This window comes from Bombus vosnesenskii, unplaced genomic scaffold, assembly GCF_011952255.1.
Source record: "Bombus vosnesenskii isolate JDL3184/JDL3185 unplaced genomic scaffold, Bvos_JDL3184-5_v1.1 scf7180000013265, whole genome shotgun sequence".
NCBI lineage: Eukaryota > Metazoa > Arthropoda > Insecta > Hymenoptera > Apidae > Bombus > Bombus vosnesenskii.
The window spans coordinates 3,923,305-3,950,171 of NW_022882925.1; the positions used below are offsets into that span (position 1 = coordinate 3,923,305).

General features: G+C 36.7%; 3 protein-coding genes across 4 annotated transcripts; 2 read left to right on the forward strand and 1 right to left on the reverse strand.

Moving 5' to 3' along the window:
- Positions 1-1,776: 1,776 nt before the first annotated feature.
- LOC117242974 (coiled-coil domain-containing protein 137) lies at positions 1,777-25,916 on the reverse strand. Of its 2 annotated transcripts, none has more exons than XM_033510055.1 (5): positions 25,726-25,916; positions 24,064-24,217; positions 23,350-23,995; positions 23,069-23,279; positions 1,777-1,930 (listed from the first exon to the last, which is right to left on the reverse strand). In XM_033510055.1, exons 2-4 carry the CDS (start codon positions 24,138-24,140, stop codon positions 23,070-23,072), a joined length of 933 nt encoding a protein of 310 aa, XP_033365946.1. In that variant the 5' UTR covers positions 24,141-24,217; positions 25,726-25,916; the 3' UTR covers positions 1,777-1,930; position 23,069. The 2 variants fall into 2 exon arrangements, with proteins under 2 accessions (XP_033365946.1, XP_033365945.1); XM_033510054.1 differs by having other exon boundaries at positions 24,064-24,282.
- On the forward strand, positions 21,252-22,932 carry LOC117242975 (BLOC-1-related complex subunit 5). The gene is made up of 2 exons (XM_033510056.1): positions 21,252-22,034; positions 22,112-22,932. Exons 1-2 carry the CDS (start codon positions 21,721-21,723, stop codon positions 22,605-22,607), a joined length of 810 nt encoding a protein of 269 aa, XP_033365947.1. The 5' UTR covers positions 21,252-21,720; the 3' UTR covers positions 22,608-22,932.
- Positions 24,893-25,613, forward strand: LOC117242976. The gene is made up of 2 exons (XM_033510057.1): positions 24,893-24,973; positions 25,145-25,613. The coding sequence occupies exons 1-2, from the start codon at positions 24,953-24,955 to the stop codon at positions 25,529-25,531; spliced, it is 408 nt and encodes a 135-aa protein (XP_033365948.1). The 5' UTR covers positions 24,893-24,952; the 3' UTR covers positions 25,532-25,613.
- Positions 25,917-26,867: the final 951 nt, after the last annotated feature.

A 26,867-nucleotide genomic window follows, 5' to 3' on the forward strand; every position in this document is an offset into this window, starting at 1 on the left:
AAAAACAGCTAACCTGTTAGAAGGAAACAAAGGTAAAGTAAATAAGTTTCGAACGGAAAATAGGGTACACGTGCGACAACATATGAAATACAATCTGCAAAATACATGTTTAAGCTTAATGGAAATACGGATGATCGATAGAATCGTTTCACGAAAAACGAAAAAAAAAAAAACGGAAAAGAAGAAAAAAGATGAAGAGCAACGTCAATTTCGCAAAGTGTGAAACATTCAAGGTGAGAGTTCGACAGGTGGGCTGGATAAGTGGTCGCTGCAAATCCAATTTATCGAACATCGAAGACACGTGTACGAAACGGTACGAAACGTGTGAAAAGAAGAACGTTGGACAAAATAAAGAGAGGAAGGATGATAAAAAGAAAGGTGGGAGGGAAATTGAGCGAAGTAGAACGAAAGACCTTGATTTGCTGGCTGTACTTGAAACTTGTTAATGGCTGGTAATTAACGTGGCGAATAATCGTCGACTGTTCGTGATGCGCCATTCGAACGACAAAGGGGTCTAATGAAACCAAGTTAAACTCTCTCTCGAGCGTCGATTATCTTTGATCGTTCTAACTTGACATCGAGCTTGAAGCAGCCATTAGAAAAATTGCCTCTATCTTCAATACGTTCGTTAAATATCATAAGTAGACTAGGCATTTTTATGTATTTACGCGAAATTTAAATTGATTTAATCTTCTGAAATTGAGATGGTAGACGATGAGATTGTAAGAAAAGGAAGGAAAAAATAAAGAATGAACTGATATTTTTTTTCCTTTTTTTTTTTTTAGTAAGAGATAATGTAAATTCTATGCGAGACACGATGAAAAAAGTAAAAAATTCGCGAGTAATTTATTTTAGCTTCTAACATTAGAACGACGAAGTTCAGTTTCTTTCCTCTTTTTTACAATTGCTCAAAATTACGTACATATGAGTTTTTAGAAAAATTACTGTACTTATTTATACAGTACCTATTTCACGTTATCGTTATACTACTTTAATTATAGTCATCTAAGAGTATATTTAAATACACATTAAGGATTGATTATTCTAGTATAATAATACTAAGGTTATATGCGATAGGAAGATGGTAAAAGATTGACTGCAAGAGCGAATTAATGATTTAAAAAGATCAAAACGTAATATACGAACAAACATTAACAAACAAATTAATCCAATAAGTTTTCTATAGTCCATTCTCTGCCCAAATCAAACCTGAAGATACTAAACGTCGAAAATCCATAGAATTCGTGTGATAAAATTAATACAAATACGCTTGTTTCTATCGAACATCTTCGCCTATTGGCACTGGAAATTGTTTGCCACTTTAACTTGTCAGTGGCGATCGAAATAAACTTGTCAAACAATCAGACAAACGTGTTAAGTCATATTAATCGTGACAAATCCATGGCAATTTGTTACAGAAACAACAAAGCCTCGAATCAAAAAGTTAATCGAACTAGAATCCGATTCGATGCTCCTCGCAGGTATCTCGATCATCGTGAAGCATCGAATCGTGGCAAAAAAGGAGATTCGACGAATTAGAAGCAAAATCACTCGGACAGAAAGAAAAAAAAAAAAAGGAAAGAATGAAAACCATCGAGCGCGACAAATTGCAAAAACCAATCGATCGGTCAAATTCACGGTTGCCCGCTGCGTTGCTTTCACTTTTATCGCGCGAAACGTCGTTCTTCTCTCTTCGTAAAACTTCGTAAAATACCAACGACGACGACAACAACAACAAGTAAAAAGAAAAACCAGAGAGAATGTTCATTCACGTACCTGTTTGCAGAGCGGCAGTCACGTGGCCAGTCACGTAGATTATTCGATCACGGAAGACGTCGATCGTTCGAAGATCGGGACTTCTACCAGACGAGCTCGTTTTCAAGCGTTTCCCTTTATTCCGATTTTCACGAACGTTCACCGCATTTCCTTCCTGAAAAAGAAGACGAGAATGATCTTGAATATATGGAAAATCATTTTATGTGTGAGAATACTGTTTCTCGCGAAGTTTTTACGATTACTGAAATGTTAGAAAATATTAGAATGCTTAACCAGTTGGTTGTTGCGACCTTTTTGACGAGTGCGTACCTAAAATGTTTCGTAAAAGGTAAGCGACGACGAGTATACTCGTCAAACACAGAGTATTCGTGGCTGTTAAAACATAGAACTAAATTGTAACGAAATGACTATTTTATCTTTTTTCACGCATGACGAGTATACTCGTCGAAAACAGCTAACTGGTTGATATGTTGTGTGCCATAGGATAGTAGGGATAATTAAATATATAATGTTAGTTTACATAACATGTGTTGACAACCATTTACACAACATGTCAACACACGTTACGTAAGACATTAATTGCATAGTAACAGTATTAGTATTTTCATTACTATACACGACGTTAGTTTATATGACGTTAATATACTCAGCAATTAAACAAACAATACGTACGATATATATGATAATATAACGATAACTATAAATATAATGATATACCAGCTATTCAACGTTATAGAATAATTACTATATCATAGAATAATAGAGCAAAATAAATAAACGATAGATTTCCTCGGTGGCATTTACATTATTTTATATAACTTCGTTGGCAGAATAGAATTTTCTAAATTAACATCTGCATCATAGCCATTTTATAGAAAGAAGTTTCATAAAATTTTAATTGACCAGCAAGTGTTAGCAAGTGGTATTTTCAAACGCAGGTTCTTCCAGTCAGATCGAAAGCTGTTCGAAGGTTCGAAGCATGGCGAGGAAAACGTTTTTCCGATAACTCGTGCAAGATAATGGTTCAATGGCTAGCATTTAAACAACGCTCGACTAAATAACCCGAGCTAATGCGACCTTTAGAACTTTTCACTTTTCCACCAGATAGAATAGTCGCGTGCTAGAGCAGAGATGCGACTTTCACGAACTCTTACAATGGTGCGCGCCACCATCTGACGTTAATCGCGTCATTATGCAACTGACTATACGTGGCTACGAGCGAATGACGAAGCTGTTTCACGTTGCATTTCACTATATGGAAACCGGACACCCATCCAATCGCGCGATCTTTAGAAAAATTGATATTAAGTTTCTATATTAAGCTCTTACACCGGTGGAATGTGGCATTGGATTGCTGGGAATGTAATCAAGATTTTTGAAAGAGATAAATCATCTCAAATTACTCGCGTGATTATTTATGACAAATTCGAATTCCATACATCCTTTTTTAATCTTTAAATCAGATATCAACGCGTACGATCGTTAGATATAAATATGATTGTAGAAATGAACAAAGTATAAGCATATTTAATGAATTTCATGAGAATACAAATATTATCGAATACAAATTATTATTCAATAAACATTGTTATCTCGTTATAAAAATTACGCTCGTCTGTTCCTTGCTAAATGTCTCGATCGGAGATTTACATAAATAATTCAGCAGAATGCCAATGAGAATATTGACTTTTATAGGACTTTGTAATTGAAAAGAATTTATGAATTGTAAATTATTAGATTTCAGGGAAACCACTTTCTCTCTTTTAATAAGTTTCATTTATACTACTATATAAATCACTTTTTCAATTAAACAACAACTTAGAAATTCAGCCAGCGGTTTCTTATGATCAACAAAATCCACGAAACGATATTACTCTCGTACCAAGCCAATACTTGGATCCAACTACCCCAAACTTCACTCAACCATCGAATTTAAAAAAATACCATTTTTTAAAAAAGTAAAGTTGGAAAATTTTCCAATTCGACTAGCCCCCACAACTTCACGTCCGATATCCCACTTAAAAGAAGTATCATCGTTTCAAGCAAGTGTCTTACGATAAAATTTTCAGATTAGCTGAAACTTTGCATCCAACGTTCCAATTAAAAGAAATACCATCGTCTAAATAAAATATCGTGTAATAAAAAAAAAAAATATCGAGGGACGCAGGGGGTGGGAAGTTGCGAAAGTGTAGGGTGTAAAGAAGCATTCGGAGCACGGAGTTAAAAAAGTAGCGTAAATCAGCTCGTTTACAACGCGACCGGTCAAAAAGTTCTCGCCAGAGAGAGATTCGACGATTTACGAGGTTCGATTTACCGACGAGATACTTTTCCGAAACTCGAGACCTGTTCGTCTTGTTCCTCGTGGTCCAGGAGAAGGTTTCGCAGGACCTTCGTTAACGTGCGCATCGTAACGCATCGTTTCCGAAGATTCTAGTGGAACGCAAGCACGTTAGTTGTCTGTTGTCTCTATTTCTGAAACGTCCGAGCGCATCTCGGCAACGTCTTGTCTTATCATCACGCAAATGCTGTGAAAATTACCGTCATTACGCAACCAAGCGCTCCGTTACTTTACGACAATGTTAGCACGAGAACTATCGAATCAACGAATAAGACTACTCTATAATTTCTTGCGGGAATTATGCAGCAAGGTATTTTCCTTGCCAAAAGGTTGAATTTGTCAAATACATTCGAATTACATAAGAGCGTACGACCGCCACGTGAAAATATATTTAAACGTTAGGCTGTAACATATGAAACGTATGAATGTCTTAAGGATTCATAAATTTGCCGAATCTCGGTTTTAAGATGCTTGTGAAATATATTTCAAACATTGTAAGGTATTGTCTATGATATACGAAGATCAAAGGAGAAATGCGTGACGAGTATATTTCTGATTTTAATGGTAACTTATGATTACAGAGGAGAATTTTAATGACATAACCGAGAGCGAAGAGAAACTGTTAGGTTGAAAGGGTGTGATCGTTAGGACAATATTTATACAATTTCATAGGAATATGGAACAATGCACGTTTAACTGGAACATTAAATTACAAAGATGATATTGGTGCAACGTGACAAATTTTCATGCCGCTTCCCGGTGAAAATGGGAAGTTTCGCTGATCATAGTCTTCATATTTGTCTAAGTGTTACTTTTGCGTTCGTACACATAAAGATATTTATAGAGAAAAAGAATTAGGGATTTGATACGGCAAGAACGTGCAACGTTATTTTACGTATGTTACGCGAAACATTTTGAAATTTCATTAGCACTGTAATGAGACACGGACTATCGTGATTACATTGGTAAAGTTTGGAACAGAACGCACGCATCAATTATTAGCTTGTTTCGAAAGTTCGTAGCATTTTCAGGAACATAATTATTATTATTTTATTACAAACTTCTTCTGAAACAACCAAGTACCTCCGGCTGAATGTTAACGAGAAAAACTCTAAATTAGTTCTAGATTAAACAAGGCGCCGTTAAAAGCCTCGTATATCAACGAAGATCACAAGAAAAAAAAAAAAAAAAAAATGTTAGAATTCTACCTGTCTCGTTTATCATATACAGCATACGTACATATATCTATCACATCATACGCCAGTCTTCACAAGACCTTTTTAAATGGCAAAAACCAAATTACAACCCTGCAAAATCCACTTGAAATTATTCATCGCTGAGAAAGACAGAAAGCAAAGGAAACAGAATAGCAACATCGACTGTTTAATAAAATGGCTATCTATCGTCTGTAAATTTTTCTCACGTTTCACAGCAAACTCTTCGACAAGCTAATATTTTTCCCAATCATAGTACACAGATACATGTACGTTTTACATAAAGGCATTGTACATGACACTTGAGCTTTTCTTTAAATTCCATTACGAATTTTCCACATTAGTATCTAACGAAAATTCACTATACATACAGTCTTTTGCATTCTGAAACAACTCTGTAGCTCCGATTACTTTGTTACAACTACAATGTGCATCTGTTACTCAATAAATCTATATAAAAATACATAATCCTAGGATTATGATTTCTTAAATCTTGCTATAAATTGTTCAAATTAGTATCTAACGAACGTATAATGTAAGAATAATATGTAGTATTTTTCTTTCTCAAACCTGCGAGTCCAATTAATGTGTTAGAACTAAATGCACGCTATAATTGCCGGCAGCTCTTGCACCGAGAAACCGCGAGCAGCTTCTGGCCGATCTAATGTCCCTTTCATGGAAACACCTGTCTATTGCGCTGTTCCAGACATCCGATTGCAACGAACGGAAATATTCGTAAATGATGTACAAGATAAACGAGATAAAAGGCGCCCGGTATCAAGGTTGCTTCAAATTACGTTTGAAATTTGTTTTCCTTACAAATCGCCGCTTCTTGAACGCTCGTTACGAACATCGTTAGTGGACATTTCGCAGATTTATGTAATCCATCGTGTTATCGGACTAATAAGAGCCCGTGAAACTGTTACGTCACGAGTAACTTCCAAAGCTAGCGCGCAGAAAACGATCGTGAATTAACACGAAACGATAAACAGGTAAAAGCAAACATCGATCTCGATCGAGACTAGAGGAAAAGTCATGAAACTACTGGCACAAACGGACACGCGACCGCCTATTATTTTCACTCAGATTATCGCTCAGATAAGCGTTATCACGAATATTACTTCTCGAACAATCGTAACAATGAACCAACGCAAAAAATGAAAACACTCCAGGTCGGTATTTATATTGTTCCACTTAACGATCATCGTTCATCGTAACAGAGCGCAATAACGCCAAGTGTTTACTTTTTTTCTTGTTTGTTTTATTTGAACGTTCTACGTTGACGTAAACCGCATAGACACTGAGAATGTTTACATGTTTGTGGACATTTTAATGCACGAATACGTATAAATTTTCAAAGATATGTAAAATATTCCTGGAGCTGTGCATACATCGACTGTTACACTTTGAATATTTTACGTACCTTTACAAATTACAGTAGCGACCGAACGTTTCGAATCTTTCAGAGAATAAAATTGTATTTCGCGACAGCAACGAATGAAAATATAATCTACGATATATAACCTGGAGCACATGACATACGTGGTGGTGAAAGACGCGTAATGTATACGGATATCAACTTTGAGCTTTATATTCATTGTGTGCGCTTCTATATTACTTTATCAATCTTCATTACCATTAATTACTACTAAACGACGATTATTAAATAATAACAAAATACCAATCTCTCCTCGGACTCCTTCTTAACTCGCGCTCGTAAAACCTCCAATTAGCAATAAATGCGCGCGATTTAATCGCGTCAATGCAGCAACACGAGAAACAAGACTGAAACTTGATCATATTAGCAAGACAGGTAGGAAAATCGAAAGAAATGAATATACCGAAAAAGAAAGCGAGTACGAACCGTGATTCGATGTAAATTCGGCTCGATTCGTAAACTTGGACGAAAGGTTGGATCCGGTTTTTCCAGGGATCACTGCAGCACGCGACTCGGTGGACGCGTCGATGCACCTGTTCACGATGTTTCGGCGCGGTAACGATTCGATGCCCGGAACTTTGATTCGCGCGAACTATAATCGGGTGAAAGCAACGCGGCGCGAGCAAGCACGTGGCAGCAGTGTTTTCGGGAGACCCGTAGCAAGATAATGTTGACGCGACGAGAGCTCGCTGCTCACTGACGCCGCGACGCCGAGCAGGGCGCCCTTTCTCCCCCCTCCCCCCAACCCGCAGCTCCAATCCCCCACCCCGGCAGCCAGCTCGCGTAGAATAACTCATCGCCAACGATGGCTTCGAATTGTTCGAATAAATCGGAATCTATTGGGAATATTTTTCACCCTTCTTCCTTTTTCTGTTGCACTTCTCGGTTTTATTAGTTGCAGGAGTGGGAGGAAGTCGCAGTGTATTTTTCGTTGTTAAACGCCGCGATTTATGGTTAGAAAGAAATGGATGAAAGGCAGGCCTGGCTATTGATAATTTAGATTTAGAATTGGATTTATCGGAAATGGTCGATACTTTATAGTGAAAGTTATCAAATTATTGCGTCGACTGTTAGACTGCGGATTTTTATTCGTCCACAAGGGGGGAGGGAAAATTTGAAGGTTCGAAAATACATAGAATGCTGTTCATAGCAATAAGGTATTCAAATTATCATACCTATTATAATCCTCTATCCAGGTTTCAGATTTTTAGTTCTATTCCATTTCTTTCATTCTACTTAGAAGGTTGTGAATTTGCATAAATATTCGTAGTCTGGTTACTATTGGACATTGGAGAAATGTTTAACAGTTTCTATTTCTATCTTGAATGACAATTTGTGGATCAGGGTTTGAAATTTTACATATAAATAGAACATTCCGTACGATTTCCATTTCAGAAAATTTCTAATCCTCATCGACAAATTATCATTTAAGATAGAAATATATATATACACAAGTTATGTCGCTATCCCCTTTGATATGCATATTTTTCATGTCAGATATGAATACAAAAGCTCGTGGTTAATGAACGAGCGATGCAAAAATTAACAAAAGTGTACGTCACAAACGGTATAAATTCATTAAATTGCGAAAGAATATTTAATTCTCCAATTTCAAGGATAGTTCGTCTAAAATCCATGTTTTCGATCAAAGAAAATAATTACAACCCTCGCTGAACGTGCACGAGCGTGAAATGAATTTTTTTACATGTACGAGTAGTTCGGTGAGACAATATCGTTAATATATTTCTTTCTAATACCACTAGTACACATACACTGATATTGCTGCTAATATATAAGGAAGATAAATACAGAAATCCGTATTTGATTGATTCTCCTAACATAACGTTCGTCAATACGCATCTTCCTACACAGATGACGATTTCCTCGAAATGAATTTGTATTTCTCCTGGAAAACCCTTAGACGTTTGGCTGTGCGATGTAGACAACACCTTGACAAGCGTCTCGGAATATTTTCAGAATAATTTCTTGAAAGCCTACAACGAAACCATACAAACACTCCTCGCCACGAACAATTAAAACTCTGCGAGAAGAATCTGAAAGAGCGAAGGAAATCCTTGCAAGCTTCGCTGGCATATTCGTGCAAACAATATCAGCTGCATCCCCTAACTCGACAATTCTGCTCAACTCCCGAGTGAACCGAGACAATCTCCGTCGGTATATCCAGTCGCGAGTCGTTAATCAATTTAAGCTCGCAATCTCGATCGACGAAGAGGCACGGAGCTGATGATTCGGCCGCGTAATTAATACCGGAGCGGTTGTTCTAGTCGACCAGCACCACCGACGATGAAATGGAAGGAATAACTCGAGTCCGGATGACGATTCTGGCCGATCGAAACGCGACTCGAACGGCGAGAGCTGGTAGTAAATGCAAACGGCTTGACCCGAACGACGAAGATCGAATCGAGACAAGACACGTAGCCTGCTCGTCGTGTCTGCCTCTCTCTCGGACAAACCTTCTTAAACGGAATGTCTACTCGAGCAGGGGCCGGTGCAAGAGTGCAAGAGCCGTACAAAGGAACGTGCAAGATCGAGCTCCCTGCACGGTTGCAAATTCAATTACCAGCTGGCCATTAAGTGCCATGCGATCGAGACGTCTTGCGCTCCTCGCGTTTCTTCTCTTCTTTCTCGATTCTTCGTGTGTTATTCCTTTGTTCTTCTGCTCGACGATTCATGATCGTTACGTGCGAGTTACACCGGGTTCGTGTCTTTTTCGACGGTTGAAATCGGACAAAGGACGACAGCCTTTCCGGGGGAAAGAACGCTTTTCGAAAGGGGTTTCCTACCAAAGTGATCCGACTGTGTTTCGTACCGTTGATATTCGCTCGAGTAATCAGTTCCTTGTCATTTTATCGCGGTACACGTTTCCAAGAATATCGTAAAAATTACTCGTACGAATTAAAAAAAAAAAAAAAAATACTCGTACAAAAGCTACGACACATGTATTTATATAGGGAAATAGGGGGATGAAGAACTACTTGATCGTGGTGTAGATTTAAACGAAGCTAATAACTGGACCGTGGATTTCTATGCATTTTTGAAACGATAATTAATAATTATGATAATTGGAAAAACGTATGTAAATCTATAAAATGTTTGATGTAGATCGCTTATTACGATATACAGGTGATGAAACAAGTTTCCACTTAGATTCCATTTCTTTAATTACGTTCGTGAAAGTGTGAAATACAAACATCCGCAAACTGCTAATAACGCATAATGCGCGCTTCTAAGAAACCGCGAATGAATTTAGTATTCGATCTGACGCATGATTATTTTTTATTACAGACGTCACCATTTTCCGATGAATGACTGAATTATGTTCCTAGAGAGAAGAATTTCATTACATCGGCTGTACCAACTCCATAAATTATGAGTCAGCATTTAGGCACCGTTTCAAGCAGTATAATAGAGACAGAAGGAAGAAAGGAGTAGAAGATGCACGAACGACAGATTCTTATGCTGATCTGCCAGGCAAACAGCCCTAAGCGGCCAAATTTTTGACCGGTTCGACGAAATTTTAATGTTTGCTCAAACTAGTCTGCATACCAAGCAGCGATCAAGATTCCCTACAGACGTTCGAACGCGCACTGCGCATAAACTTTGCGAATTTTACCGCGATCTAATCTTACCAACATTATTCCGCTCCAATAAAAGTATTTCACGTTGCTTGGGATTCCAATTAACGATAATCTCTTTGGGTAACTTACACCGGCTCCCGAAAGTATCTCGACAATTATTGCGTGTGCCATAGAAAACATTTTGGAATTTCATTAGCGCTGTAACGAGACACGACTGTGATAATTACATCGGTCAGCTTCGAAACTAATTTGGAAATGCTATACAGAAGTTACGATATATTTATCGCAGACATATATTTAATAAAAAAATTAGTATACCACGTAGCAGAAATTAGTATGTATAATAAGCAGCATCGACAGCCACTTTAACTATATAGCAGGTGTTAAAAATGGTCCCACTGAATACCGAAGCTTATCAACCCTTTGAATCCGAGGAATTTCGACGAAAGCAAAAATTTCCAAACAAATATTTATTAATTTGATATGATTCAGAAGCCGCCAATCAACGCACAGCCGCAGTATCGGGACCAAGGTCGAGTTCCTCCCTACATTTCATACCTAAATGATTAAAATAAATAATTACCCAAGAAAACCGCGAATAAACAGTCGCTGGGTTCGATAAAAATATATCGAACGTATATATGCGTCACTAAGATTCAAAGGGTTAATATTAACATTTCCAGATTTGTTGCAAACTGTACCGAAACAAACGTGATAATCGAGTCTCGTATCAGCGCTAATGAAATTTCGAAATATTGCGTATAACACACATGATACATTCGTTACAGACGTTCGCAAGTGTTGGAGTAGTTTCGTGGGTCTGTGCGTGTACCGGAGCGCTGTATGAAATTTTCCCAATACGAATTCTTGTTGTCTTTTGAGATCAAAATATAAAAATCACGGCGTATACCGAAAGAAAGGAAGAAGATAATGGGAACCGCAATTAAAAGAGAAAGTTACCAATGGATAAAAATTTTCCCAGCCAGGTTTCGTCACGTGAATAAACACGGTGTTTACGTTCGTTAAAATATTTTCTGGAACGATCCGTTATGAAAATTGACACACTGATAACGCTGGATAAGAATGAAAAAAAAGTTTAATCTCACTAAAGCGGCAAATGTATTAGGAAGGAGAACAAGAAAAGGACAAGAAGGAAAGTATCGTTCGATAGATCTTGGAGATAAAAATTGTAAGTGGCGGGAGGCATGCGTTCTTTCATTGGTATTCGCAAACAATCGTTCGATTATGATTATTTGCTATTATGACACGGGTAGCAATTACCACGGAATTCTACCGTGCGTGTAAATTTCCGCGAATCGATGATAAGCATTTAGATCGAGGAACGTTTCAAGAGAAATCGCTTAATTCTTCATACCTGACATCTTAAAACCGAGTCGACACGTAAATGTATGTCTGCTTTTATAATATTTGTATAATATCGATCCAGATATGTATAGGGTGTGAAAGTTAAAACCGACATTTTTGTATGTAAGCTGTTTTCATTGCCCTGGCGCTCACGAACATCCCCTGCAAGTTGTACCCACACGTTTTTCCATATGCTACATTGCACGAATGTAAAAGATGACGAAATTGGAAAAAAGAAATTTTCATAGTCGTTCTATGTAAAAGAAAACGTGACAAGCTTTACGAGAGTATTTACATATGGAAATGGATTTTGTAAATTATTATTTCGTACACATATAGCATACACATTTAACAGGGAAATTATTTGATAGTATACAGGGTGATTGGTAACTGGTGGTACAAACGGAAAGGGGGCGTTTCTACGCGAAAAAAGAAGTCGAAAATATAGAATAAAAATTTTTTTTTTTAATTTTTTTACAAATCTACAGTGAGATCCGTTATAACGAGACGTGATAAAGTGCACGCGTACCGAGCGAAAATTCAAAGTCGATTTTTTCGAAAACAAAGCCTCGAACGAAAAATGTTTATTGTATATTTTCGACTTCTTTTTTCGCGTAGAATCACCCCCTTTCCGCTTGTACCACCAGTTACCAACCACCCTGTATAATAGAAGATATAATGAAAATTCGACCAACGATAAATACAATTGTCAGACAAAATATTTACGCATCGCTGTATTTGTTACAGCATTAACGTGTTAATTAATTACGTTCAAGAATACTAAATTTCGTGTCGTTTCGTAGTATTTTCATACGATTGCGCAAGACACTACAGAAACGAAATATAGAAGCTGATAAAAACCGCTTTATCGAAAAACGGGGATACGTGTAAATATTTTGTTGCAGCCACTGTATGTTGACCTGACACGAAAATTACTAAAACAGCAAATTCATAAAGAATCGATAAAAACGCTCGTGTTAATGAATCAGACTGTGCAACATCGTCGTTCTTATATCCCCAAAGCATTTCATATTTACGCTCAAAATCGACCTAAATGTCAAAATTCTTCACCCATCGACCACCAAACAAATAAATAGATAAATAAAAATATTCCCGCCTTCAATTTTTAAATTTACTCGTTCCCACTATACAGAGATCCTCCAGAGACAACCAGGAAGAATTCCCAATGAACTTCTAGAAAGGATGGAGACCATTGTCCGTTCGCTGGAGAAAAAGGAAAACGAAGAGGAAGGAATCCTTCGAGCAAACGGAATAAAATCGTGATTCCGATCTGACTGTTCGATAGCGGTATCGCGTTTCGAGCTGTAATCTCTGGTGGATGAGACAGGTGGATACACATCGCGACTGTCTTTTTACGACGAAACGTCGTCGTCTCTCCATCCTTTTTCTTCTTTTTTTTTGATGACGCTACCTCTTGAAGTTTCGCGCTAGACGCGCAGGGATACGAGCAATTTAAATTTAATGCCGCCTTTTATACCCCTCCCCTATGCCACGCGCAACCCTTCACACGCCCTCTCTTTCTTATTCCTCTCTCAACCCCATATTCGCTGATCGTCTCCCTCTTTCACGCTCTCTCATCCGCCAACGTCGATGCGTTCTCTCCTGACGATCTTTATCCGGAGATTGCGACTTCCAAGGGAGCAACCACGACCGCTCTTTAGGTTTTTAAAAGAGACTTTGCCGGTAGCCGTCGTCGATCCACCTAGATATCGCTGTGTCAACTCCGTCCGACAAACACTCGCCTTGACCCGAAATTTTCATTTTTATTCCAACCTGCCTTCCCAACGCACGTGCACCGGCATCATGGGCAAACGATATGGCATCCTACGTGAGATTTCAACGCGGAAATCGCCTCTGGGAGACCTCGGGCGGATGCTGTGAAGCGTGACGATGCTCTCCGAGATTACGGTGTTTCGGTGATTTTAGGGTTTATTGGATTATTCGTCGTTTTGACGAGTTTCGGGGCGGATGTTGCTTTTAAGAGTAGAGAAGATCGCAAAGAACATCCGGAAAATTTGTGGTTGTGAATATTCAATGAACAATAAATCTAGTGGCTACGGAAAGCTACGTATTAATTAATTAACCTGGAGAATGTTAAATTTCGTGTCATTTCGACTGCAAAAAGTTGATGATAATTTCTCGGCTGGTTAACGTAATAGAACATAAAAGCTTCTAACCTAGCGATAATCATTGCTACTATCGACTGTGGAAACTATAATTTTTGTTTGACTTACGTTTATGTTGCTCGTAGTCTAGTTTCGTTCGACGATATTTCAGATAAGCTGTCGTCGACGACGATAATTCAAAGTTAGTTAAATAGTCCAAGGTGTTCAACATTTGAAGGAACGCGTGTCGACGAAATTGACCGGGACTAGAAGAAATGTTGCAGAACGTTTGTCACAGAGAAAGAATTCGGCCCGACGTGGCAAGTTCCGGAGGAAGAAAAATTCGTCGGGAAACGAGATTGTTTATTCAAACGTGTCCCAGTGCCGGAGAAGCCGGAACGAGGAACGAAACGCTCCTTTCTTGAAATTCGCGTTACCGTGCGCGGGATTAATAAATAACTGGCGAAAGAAGGTAACGCGTATCGTTGCCCATAGAAAAGAAAAACGATCGCGCGAGAAATGGCCGCGGGAACTGCCTCTATTCTCCCTGATTGCGAATAACTCTGTGAAACTGCCCACCGACACGTGAAACGCGTCCAAGAAGTCGCGTTTTATAAAAATAACATGCACGTGCCAACAAACAATAACGCGCTAATCAACTTAAGATAAAAGTTGACGTAAAAAACACAGAAGAAAGAGGAGGATAAACGATTAGACGATGAATTAACAGTTTATCATTCCTTACAAAAAGGTATAAGAGGTTCTTATACGTGGAAAATATTATCAAATTATACGCTGGCCGTTTCAAAGAATCGCAAGAGATTGCGCGCGTTTCATTGAAATTCAAAATCGTTTCGTTAATAATTGAATTTCACGTTTCCCAGCGAAAAATTGTTGTGAAATATTTGAAAAACGAAAAAGGAAATATGATCAAACATCGGAGTGAACAGTAGGAGAAAAAAGAAGCGGAAAGAAGCAAAGGGAATAACGAAAATCATAGAACAAACTAAAAGCATGGAAATTACGTATCGAAATTACGTATTACGTGTTACGAGTACACGCGTAATTTCAGTAATCAGCGCAAGCACCGTTTTCGTGCAAAAAATGTTACTAGAATCGTGGACGATGTAATAACGTGCAATTTACCTTCGTACGATGGCAAACACTGTTGTTACACGTACAGCGTTTAACCACTCAACGAGCCGTTTATTCCGATAAAATTTTTCTTCGTTGTACCATTAGCCTGCAGGAGAAGGTTGACGTTGCTTAAAAAGATATTATCTGTTTTCAATTTGATAAACCAACAGCTACTTGGTCAGTCACGAAAGAGAAAATTTTCATGCATAAGCATGTATAAGTATGTATGAGATATTTTGAAATTTTATTTTTATCGTAACGAGCTACGGCCATCAGGATTAATAATAATAAAGTTTAAAGCCAATTTGAAAATCTATACATCTAAAAGTCACAGCAAACATTGCAAACATACGCTTGGTAAGAAGTCAGTGTATGTGTGCAATATACGTATGTACATGTAGGATATGAGCCTCTCGGGTGATCTGAAGTTGATCAACTCCACCTTTTATTTTTATTTTTGTTTTTAAAATTTTTCAAATGCATCATTCGTTGTAATAGATACATAATTAATATTCAATTTGAAAGTTCATTTATAACGAGAAGATAACACGGTTAATAGCAAAATACAAGGAGAGCTTGAACGATTGTTCGCCACTTTTTTCTGCTTCAATTTACAGAGTTACGTGGTGGCTGTGCCTTCTGAATGGCTTCTAAACGACTCGATTATCGCTAAAGATAGCCCGATTAAATATTAATATCGTTAATACGATGAATAATTAACTATGCAAATATCTGGATGATCCGCGCGAAGTTTATAACCACGTTAAATATCCTATAACTTTCGTACACGTTTTCAGATTGATTCGAAATTGTACGAGTACAAACATCTACAAATGTTTCACACAGGACGCGTAATATGTTTGTAAGAAGATTCTGCAAGTGTTTGTGTGCATTTGTGAACACGGGAACAAAGATTAGATAGTTATAATCGGAGGAAAAATGGCAACGATACGAGACAGAAAAGAAAAGCTCGCGACAGTCGAGGAAAATAACAATTTTTCAGATTCTCCCCGTGCCCTCCGCCCCCCCCCCCCTCCTTGCTGTATGTATATATCGCGAGATTGTTCCGAAGCAGAACGAAATTCCGCGATGAATTATTCACGAGGAATATCCCGGCCACGAAAACACCGGTCAAGTATATTTTTTTCTCTTTCCTTTGCCAGAAACGTGAAATTAAAAAACCGGACCACGAGCTAGAACGCGTCAAGAAGTTCGAAATTTTCGAGAATTCAGGCTTGTACCGCGTCTGGCCGTAACTGTAGCAACACTCGAGAGGAATATTGGAATCTGAAACAGCTTGCACGAGACATCACCGCCTTATGCATGCATATTCCATTTGCTCTCGTGCCTCTTGGCGTAAGTTTGCGCGCAATACTCGCTGCTATGATATCTTAATAATGAGTCAACAGATTTCTTCTAAATTGTGCGTTTGGAACAGGTCGCGCGTTGTATCACGTTACGCTATAAAATTGATGTCTTTCTATCGTCTATAGTAATAAAGTTACTTCAATATCTGTGATAGTATGCATTTTTCTATCGTCTGAACAAGCTGAAGCTTTTATATCGTCGTTCCTCGTCATTGCTATTTCTTTCTTTTTTTTTTTTTAATATGATGAAACACATTTGTTTTATTCTAGTATGGATAGTAAGTACATTTATGTAAGTTGAAATTATCTTTGATTTTTCTGTTTCGGGTGAATAGAACAACGCGAGTCATTTAGCAGCCATTAACAATGACACATGGTGGGAAATATACAGGGTGGTTGGTAACTGGTGGTACAAGCGGAAAGGGGGTGATTCTATACGAAAAAAGAAGTCGAAAATATAGAATAAACATTTTTCGTTTGAGGCTTTGTTTTCGAGAAAATCGACTTTGAATTTTCACTCGGTACGCGTGCACTTTATCACGTCTCGTTATAACGGATCTTACTGTAGATTTTTAAAAAAATAAAAAATAAATTAAAAAGAATTTTTATTCTATATTTTCGACTTCCTTTTTCGCGTAGAATCACCCCCTTTCCGCTTGTACCACCAGTTACCAACCACCCTGTATAACAATTTAATGGTAAAGATCGTTGCATCAGGGTTACCCTGTATTTTCTTCAAATATAATCAACACGCGTGGCAAATTGCAACACTCTTTATCGATCTAATAACTGTCTAACTTAAAAATAAAAATCGACTGAAAGCTTCTCGAAATAGATATCTGTAAATAAGATCTCTTAACACTAGAACTACCACACCAGTCAAATCGATTGGTTTTAGAATTTCATTTTAAAATTTTTACTTCATGTCACATCTTTTTCCCGTAATGATGTAATGACTTTCGTAACGATAATTAAAAGAATAGTATAATGAATTTTATTTTGTTTTTTATGTGTTCATAGTTCAAAAGAACATTGTATCAAGGCTACTTATACCAATACCAGTCAAAATGTAATAGGGTCCTGCAATCTGTTTATCGAACCCCAATTAACCAGTTTCCTCGTTTTCTACAACTTGCCACACGTTTTTCAAATTTTTACCGCGTATCGTTCAATATGATGATATCACTTATCAGGAAAATTCCGGACCGATCACTGGATCGCTAGATTGTCAACACTAGAAATACCACAGCAGTCAAAATGACTGATTCTACAATTTTATAAATGTGTCAACCCTCATTTAGGTCGATCATGGTCGCAGATGGACTAATAATACCAAAAATGTTCCTTCAGTAAGAAAATAATAAATTGAAAAATATAAAAATATTCTATTATTATGTATTTTTTAAAGACCATATTTATCTATATATTTAACTATCGATAGTTCTTGTGTTAAAATTATAGAATCTTAAAAGACACCCAATAACGATTAATTCCATCTTAATCAAATAATATAGGAAGCATAAAAAATGATTCAGATGGAGAAAACTATTTGAGAGAGCCAAGTACCCTAGAACCTCGGAATATCAAACAGGAGGAAACGATCTTCCCAAATGAATATTTACAAATGTATTATTTTACAGTGTATTTGCAAATTACCGAATTTTTACGCTGCCAGGGGACAACAACGTGGAAAGTTTGGCTGCGGGGCCCGTATTTAAAGAATCATGGTCCGGCGTTTCGAATTCGTGCACACTCATTTTACGTCGATAAGAAACACGACCGACCATCCGTTTCCATGGTTGTGTCGTGGTCCGTGAAGATAATGCTCGGATACGTCAATAAGTTAGAAAGTGTTCGGTAACGAGTGCTCGTTAAAAATCACGGGAAGCGACGAAGAGGAAGCGCCGCGATGAAACGTGAAGCGTGTCGCGCGTTTCATAGAAATTTCTGTATATCTGTTGTAACTGCGTTTCCGATCGCTTTTCTACTCGATACATGGGAATCGTTATATCAACCGGACGCTTAGTTGATACGCTACTCGAATACAAAATCACTGGCTTCGTATTCTTTTTTTCTCTCTAAAAGCCGCGGCGCTTTCTAAATGACTTCCGATCGGCCGCTGTTAATAACGAAAATAGCGACCGCGAATCGCGACGAAAGTGGAAAGCGAATGCTCGAAGGTCGAAAATAAACGTATCAGCTGTCCATCATCATCCACTAAATTCCAACATTTTATCGGATCTATGACTACCTTTTTCCATGCTGTCTGTTTCTCCGTGAAACTGAACGTTTTAACGATACAATGAAACGAAGAATTCGGAATTCGGTTAGAAAATAATTCTAACCCCCACCCCCCACCCCTCGATTCGAAACTGAAAAGAACCAGAAACCTTGTTCGTGCCACCTTCGTGTTTCTTCGTTTAATTAAAATTATTTTCACCTTGCTTCGTAACAGCCTGTAGAATATAACTTTACTGGAGATATAAAACGAGCAACTTCAAGTGTTTCGATGTATCTTGAAAAATGGAAGAATGCCAGGTAGGGCATTGTAACTAACAAGGGAGGATCGCGAAAGGTCCGGCTCCGGCTTGGATGAAGCTTCGCAGACTTGAAGAACAGCCAAAAATAGGTACGTACGTACTTTTCTCAGCGAAACCTCTACCTAGATCTCCTTCGCCCAAGTCCTCATCCAATGTTAAGGTTGTTGTGAAGATTTCAAAGGAGGTTCAGGTGAAAATTTACACGAAAATTTCAACGGAGATGAACTACGCATCTACTATTTTTCCCTATTCTACGAGTCTACGAAATGTAGAAAATAACAACGTGAGTTTGCGCTTGCCATCCATATACAGATGCGCTAGTTACAATAAATAGTAACTAGAAAATAGTTCTAGATTTAATCGATAGGTTTAAGATGTTCTTTTGTTTTTATCCCTAGCCCATGTAAGAAAGAGCAATAAAGGTTTTTCGGCTCAGAACGGTGTGATAGATTTATAAAAAGAATAAAATAATAGCTATTGTGGTCCTATCTCTAAATACAGAAATAATAACAGCTTATGGGCCCAGGTTATTATTTTATTGAAAATATTATTAATAATAATATCGAGGAGCGCAGAAGATAACCTAAAAAACAAAAAAAAAACGTGCGTGATCGATATTGATAATAATTGCTTACGTGATAATACAGTTATCAAAACAATATAAAAATGTCAGGCGGGGCGAGTTTAAGTATTGGAAAGCTAAATAAAGAAAATTACGACACATGGAAATTGCAAATGGAAGCAATACTCATTAAAGATGACTTGTGGGAATATGCGAATGGTTCAATAATTGAACCTGAAGCAGCGGATGAAACCTCTTTAAGGAATAAAAAGGATGGTAAAGCCAGAATCGATATTATTCTTACCATGAGTTCGAGTGAGCTATGTCATGTGAAGCATTGCAAACCTTCACATGAATTATGGAATAAATTAAAGGAGGTTTACGAATCCAAAGGGCCTGCAAGAAAGTGCAATAAAGGTTTTTCGGCTCAGAACGGTGTGATAGATTTATCCAAAGATAAATACAAAAATAACAACACGAAATTTGATCCAAATCTGGACCAAAGAGATTTCTCACGTTTCTGATATCGCATAGAAAATGTACGTACTTGTAACTTTTTTTTAATTGTAACGAAGCAAATATCGATAACTGCGTTACTATTAATTGCATTATAAACTAAATCCTATGAACGAAGAAACGTTACGAAATAAACGGAAGAGAACATAAGAGAATGTAAATCGTGAATCTTCACGAATACGTAATAGTCGTACGGGGCATAACACCGAATGGCCGATAACTCTGCGATTCAGCGGCGAAGGAAATGTCGTTCGTTGACATATAAACGCGATTGCACAAGAATTCGCTTCAGCAACGCGAACTTCTGGTGTCAGGCTTAGGGAAAAATGAAGCCTAACGGTATGCACGGCGTCACGCCGAGAATCAATGTAAATTTAATGTTGATATCTTTGGCGAACTTACACGAGGCGAGGAAAGTCTGGATAAAATCCAAACCTGGTATATAAGGATCGTTGCACCCATAGTAGAATGTGAAAATTTCCATGTTGCGCAATACCGGCCAATATTACGGTTTAATAAAACCATGGAGCGAATCTTTCAATATATTTAAATTATCTCGTAGAGATTTTGTTGAAAAGGATAAGACAATTTTTTTTTCCTTTTTTAGAAGATTTCTTTGATTTGGATAAGGATAAATTTTGCGGTTCGTGGAAATATTAATGGGGTATCTTTTTTTTATATATTTAACGAAAAAGAGATGAATACTCTTATCTATTTTTTGTGTAGAAAAAAAATAGATATGAAAAAAAAGGATTATTATCTATTCATAAGGCAGCTGCAACGTGTTTGGCTGTTATCAAAGATTTAGGCAACACTTGTCGGAAATACGAAAATGGAACCGATAAAATCGATGATCAACCGTGTCAGCGGCCCAGCGATTTATATATCGCTGCCCAAGCGATAATAAAACGTATGTTTGTGTTAACAGCTCTTACTAACTTCCAGAGAATAAAGTAAACGTTAAATAAAGTTTCGAAATATACGGCGAAAACAAAATCGTGTACTCGATGTACTGCAGCTTTTATTCTTTAAAATATCACTCTTTTGATTTATAAATACTATTTTGTTAAAATTAAAAATGGAAATAAATTCGCTCAAAAATAAAAGAAAAACATATAATACTTACATTCTTCTATATATTCTATCCGTAAAAATTATGTCAGGAAATTATGTTATCGAGCAAAAACAATTTCCGTGTTTTCAACTTCGAGAACAATTTTAACAGATGGCGTCCTCGCCGTAAGAACAGCCACGACACGTGAAATCTAGCCGCATGAACAATCAATGATTGAAAGTAAATGACTTTTTGACAATAGGAGCGGAAAACTGATATCGGAGTGACTGTATTATAGCGACATTCGATACTGTTACTATTTAAGTAATATTTTACAACGTAATCAAGGCACGATCAAAGATTTATTATGCATCGAAAAAATTGTTTTTATCATTGTTAATTATTATGAACTTCCTTAATTGTGAGATGAACAAAAATGTACACTTCGAACGCGGCGTTAATTAAAACATCATACAAGAACGAGCAACGTCAAATGGCCTTAAATTTAACATGACGATTATTGATATAATTATTCCTGACATCAACTGTCTGTATCGTTAATGACAAAATAACCGTACGAAATTTTCATTGTGGAGACAGATTAATGTAGATTGTTAGAGAAGTGTGTATATATTTAATGTGATTTTTACGAAAGAATTAGAGGAAAATTTTAAAAGAACCAGATAGGATGGGATCGGAACAGAGCTCTCAAGGTGGTACGCACAACGCTAGCGCTAACAGGACAAGAAATATACCATTGAGACGTGGAAAAAGTGTACCAAATCGTGAAAGAGTACCAGAAGACACACCACCGAGATGTACCAGTCCTGGTGCAAGCATTTGTTCGGATTCTGATCTACCATATATATCTTACACTGTGAATAGACCTATTGGAGATTCACCAAAGATGACAAATAAACAGTCACAGCTATATAGAGGCAAAAGTTTTGGTGGGCAAGATATATCTAGACGTAAAAATAGTTTAAGTTCCAGTAGCTACAGGTAACATATTATCTTAAAAATTTATTTTTCAGTAATATATTTTATTTGAATAATAAATTTGTAATTTCTAATTACAGAAAAACTACCTCTGATAAAATCCATAACATAGTAGTAGTGAAACCAGCTATGCAAGATCCAACAGCTGACAAAGATCCTGATCTGGTTAAATTACAAAGTATTCCCATGTTCCTACCTATCATGCGTGGCACTCTCAATTTGCCCCCAGGTGTCAGAGATCCGGAGGTGCTGGAAAGACTCAATCCCATTGGTTTGTTTAACCTGTGTGCTAGGTATCAACATCATCTTAATACTAATGCTCAAATGATCGCAGCTGAACAATCTACTCTATGTATCAACATCGAGCCAGAAGTGACAAAGATACTTAATTTAGCAACAGAAAGGCAAAAAAAGTTTGCCAAGTTTGCTGAACAACTGAACAAAGTACACGAGCTTAGTAAACAACTAACCAAATGTCATTCTCTTCTGAATCAAACTCTGGAGAGCCTTGAAACTTTGAACAATCTTTTACCAGTAGAGGATAGATTAGAACCATTTGTATGGACTACTGGATAAAATCAATGTTAAAGAGTATATTGAATGGTAGCTTAAAAAAATTTATAAGTACACTGCACTGGTGCTAAAAGATGATCTGAATTGACTCAATGCAAGAACTGTTAGAAATTTGTTCTGTTTCTTTTGTTAATAACAATGAATCTTTATTACTAGTCCCTATGGAAGAATTTTTAGTACCTATAAATGTGTTGCACAGAAATCTTGACTATGAGAATATATATATATATACATATATACATCTATTTTCATGTTAACCCTAATAATTGTATAATTGTATAAAAAGAATGTGATGTTTAAGTTCAAAAATACATATATTATGAAAGAATTGTACATTTTATTAAAATAAAAATAAACAAATTCGCGATTACAACAAAATGATTCATAGCATCCTAGTCATACATCGATATAAAAAACTTATACATAAAAACACAACATTTCATAATTTTTAATTATTTACATACCCTAGTTGTTAACGTCAGCCGACCGTTGTGCTTTTAACATTCTGTATGCTGCTATGACATCACTTTGCTGTTTTTCTAACTGTCTCCTTTCTCCAACTGGTAGATTCTTGCGTTTTCCTGACTTATCTATGGCTATTGTTTTCTTAGTCCCCATTTTTGTCTTCTCACTCTTTTTAAGTATTGAATGAAGAAGCAGTTTCTTTTTTCCAGGCTGTAACAAAAAATAAGCGAATATTATTAGCATTATATAACTAAAAAGGACATTGTATTAAAAACTTTACCTTAAAGGTACTTATATTGTCAGCATGTTTTGGCCTGACTTTTAATTGAGGTGGTTCATGAGCAACTTCTCCAAATTTAACTTGATCTTTAAAAGTATCAAATTCATCTACTTTTTCTTCTATTTGTTTTTGTTTCTTGGATTTCAATTTCTCTCTCCTCTTCTCTGACTTACTCATTTTAGGTTCATCAGTATCTTTCTTTTTCTTCTTTTTTTTAATATTTTTATGCTTTGACCTCAACATGTCAATTTTATCTAACTCAGTTTTCTCGCATTTCGAAAGCCCCTCTATCTCTCCTGTATTTGGATTTCGATTGACTTGAACACTGTATTTCCTCTCAAAGGCAGTTTCATTAATAAAGGCGTAAGTATCCCTGTTAACTCTGTGCAAAAATCTATCCTCACTTTCACCAGGTCTCTGTTGAAATACAGGAACAACTTTATCTGGTTTAGCCTTTGGATGTAAAGGCTTAGAGCACAACTTATTGCCAACAGATATGAGGGCATTTTTCTTCTTTTTCTTTTTCTTGACTTTGGTTATCTTCCCTGACTTCACTGCCTCTTTCAATTTCACTACTCTTTCTAAAGTTTTCGGTATAGCTTGTTCGTCTGCATTTTTTGGCGGTGCATTTATCTTTGTTTCTAACCTATAATAGGCAGTTCACTAACTTATGTAAATAATTCGAGAATAAAGCATATCTAACACACAACTCACTCTGCCAGTCGTTTTGCCTGTTGCTTAAGAGGATCTTTTACGCCTCTGTGCTTTTTTCCTGGAATTTTCCGACCCATTTTCCTACGATAAACAACGAGACACAGCTTTCACGTGGTCGCTACAGTAGCGTCGCGTCGTCTGCTTGAACGCGCGACTTTATGTTTGATTTAGAATGTTGATTACAAAAATATGTATTTAATTTTCAATTATAGAATGTAACTAAAAACAAAAGAAATTGTAGATAAAGATAAAATAACATTGTTGCAGTTATACTAAATGTGATCAATTTAAGTTTTGATTATTTTAATACTAACGAATCAACGAGAATATTTTAATATGTTAATTTAGTGAAAAATTGAACAACGAATTATTAAATTGAAGAAAGATTATTGGAGGATTATAGAAGGAAAGTTATTACATAATTATGATAGAAACAGCGAATATATTTCACGACGTGATGTACTAAATAATAACGGATGTTGTATGTATGTATATACGAGTCGAAACACGGTTCGACCGTAATTATTATTCAGACGTTGTATCGTCGTATCGAATGAATATTACTACGATGATTCTCGAAAAGTGAATGCGAATAAGCTACTTTGAATATTAAGTCTATAAAATTATAGTTTAAAATAAAATGTATGATCCACCCCTATCATCTGGTTTGTCACAATTTAAATAATAATTTATATAATATTTATTAACAATATTTATTAACAATTTATATAATATTTTGTAGCACAAACGAGGTACAGAATTCTTTATTTAGCCGATGCGTTTCGTTACCAAGTCGGTAATGTCAAAAGTTATATTAAAATCGTAAGAGGGCTCTTAAACGTGTGACACGAAGAATTCATCAAGTTCAAGTCTATGTTATCTGTCGCCTATGGTTGCAGTGGCCATCGAGGTTAGGAGATAATGTCCAATGTTTTACTAAACATTTCGATCAACCATTTACAAATTTATTTAATAATTTATCGCATTAAAACATTTTATTGTATATCGTTAATGCTAACTACACAACTAACATCGATTCTATCATTAAATACTTATTACGTATTCCTTTTTTTACAACTAGTTATATCTACAAGGTAGAATCTTAACAGGAATGAACGTAGCTCGACCTTTTCGATCAATTGCCAGAAACCAAAAATGTAATTGTCAACAAATATATTCCATATCCAAAAAATATATCAATGGAACACCATCAGTGTTATCATCCGAAGAAAAAGAAAAGAACGAAGATAATAGTGTCTCGTCGATAGACGACTTGACAGAACCCACAAATTGTTGTATGTCCGGATGCGCAAATTGCGTATGGATTCAATACGCAGAAAAATTAAGCGCGGTACTTGAAGAAAGCGAAGTGGACGTGCAAAAATTAATCATCGACAAAGTACAAGATCCTAACATGAAAGCGTTTCTTTCCATGGAACTCAGATTTAAAAATATCACTAAAGACTAAGAATACTGTATAAAATACTGTATATATCTATGTACATATAAAATGATGAAATTTTAGACAATAAATCCTTATGTTAATTTAATCGGCTATTCATTAATCTCGTCTTGCAATTTTGAATCTCTTCCAATTACTATATAATCGAAATAGGCTACAACGAAGATAAATGTACATATATATACGTAAGTGTTACACACCTATGTATTATTCCTGGAAATTTTCGTTGTTTCAAAGTTACTTATGTGTTTCTTCTATCTATAGATTAACAATTTGTCACAATTGCAAACCACTTCGTTAATGTTTCGTAATAACTCGTGCTTTTTTCGCAAGAAGCTTTATTCCGACTACGAAACCGCGAATTCGAACTGCTTCAAATTCTAAAAGCTATCGCAGCGCCATCTTCAAATGTTTATTGCATTTCCCCAGATGGCGGCACGTGTACGAAAGCGGCTTGATGAATATTTATCTTTATAATTGCAACAAAAATAAGGAACATCTCGAGTCGTGGATCTTTGCTCGAGGACTCGTGCCTTCTATTGCTATTTATCCAACTCGTTCCGTTTATGAGATTCCAGGACGTGTAACCAGTTCCCCATCAAAAAATAAAAGAGACTCATACAACCTTAGACTTATACAAGACTTATACAACCGTTCGAAATCGTAGATTAAAATGCGAGATATAATAACGCTTACGAATTTAACAGGTAGCAGGAAAGAAATAATAGAAGCGACGATACAACGTCGATAATAAATTCTGTTTGGACTATCTGTTAAAAAGGGAACAGAACACGGTTACACGGACGAATAACTTTGTATTTTCGTCTAAATTAAATTCCAATCGGCACCTAAGACGCTTCGACTGGGTACACGGTGTTGGCAATGTGGCAAGACTTTCACGTTCTTTAACGGGATTAATTAAAATAAGTGCAGATTTATCGGCAACGCAGTTCGCTACCGCTTGTACCGATAATTTAGTATTACGGGTATTTTTGCGCGCCGCTTACATTACGTACACGCTTATTTACATTGCATACATATGTATGTATAAAGCCACTTGTGCCGCTTACGCCAGTCAGGAGAATGTAGTGTGACACGTACTGACGTGTTGGCGAACAAGAAGGCGTATATAGCGCTTCTTTTTCTATTTTCGCCGCCAATCGCATGGAAATTAGCGAAGAACTTCGACAAACGCACCATTCGATTTCTCCTATAATTAACTTAGCCGGATTATCGCAATCTGAACATTTCCAATTTATTTCCAGAGATTTCTCTTTATCGTAGAAATGAACGAAACTGAGGAAACTGTTCATAGAGCGGAAACGATATGGGTCATTGCTAG

What these genes read in the sequence shown, in the direction of transcription:
- LOC117242975 (XM_033510056.1), top strand. Translation starts at nt 21,721, where the DNA reads ATGGGATCGGAACAGAGCTCTCAAGGTGGTACGCACAACGCTAGCGCT. An exon ending in TTAAGTTCCAGTAGCTACAG is followed by an intron (nt 22,035 to 22,111) that starts GTAACATATTAT and finishes TTCTAATTACAG; the next exon opens with AAAAACTACCTCTGATAAAA.
- LOC117242974 (XM_033510055.1), bottom strand. Translation starts at nt 24,140, where the DNA reads ATGGGTCGGAAAATTCCAGGAAAAAAGCACAGAGGCGTAAAAGATCCT. An exon ending in CAGGCAAAACGACTGGCAGA is followed by an intron (nt 23,996 to 24,063) that starts GTGAGTTGTGTG and finishes TGCCTATTATAG; the next exon opens with GTTAGAAACAAAGATAAATG. An exon ending in ACAATATAAGTACCTTTAAG is followed by an intron (nt 23,280 to 23,349) that starts GTAAAGTTTTTA and finishes TTTTTGTTACAG; the next exon opens with CCTGGAAAAAAGAAACTGCT.
- LOC117242976 (XM_033510057.1), top strand. Translation starts at nt 24,953, where the DNA reads ATGGTTGCAGTGGCCATCGAG. An exon ending in TGGTTGCAGTGGCCATCGAG is followed by an intron (nt 24,974 to 25,144) that starts GTTAGGAGATAA and finishes TTTTACAACTAG; the next exon opens with TTATATCTACAAGGTAGAAT.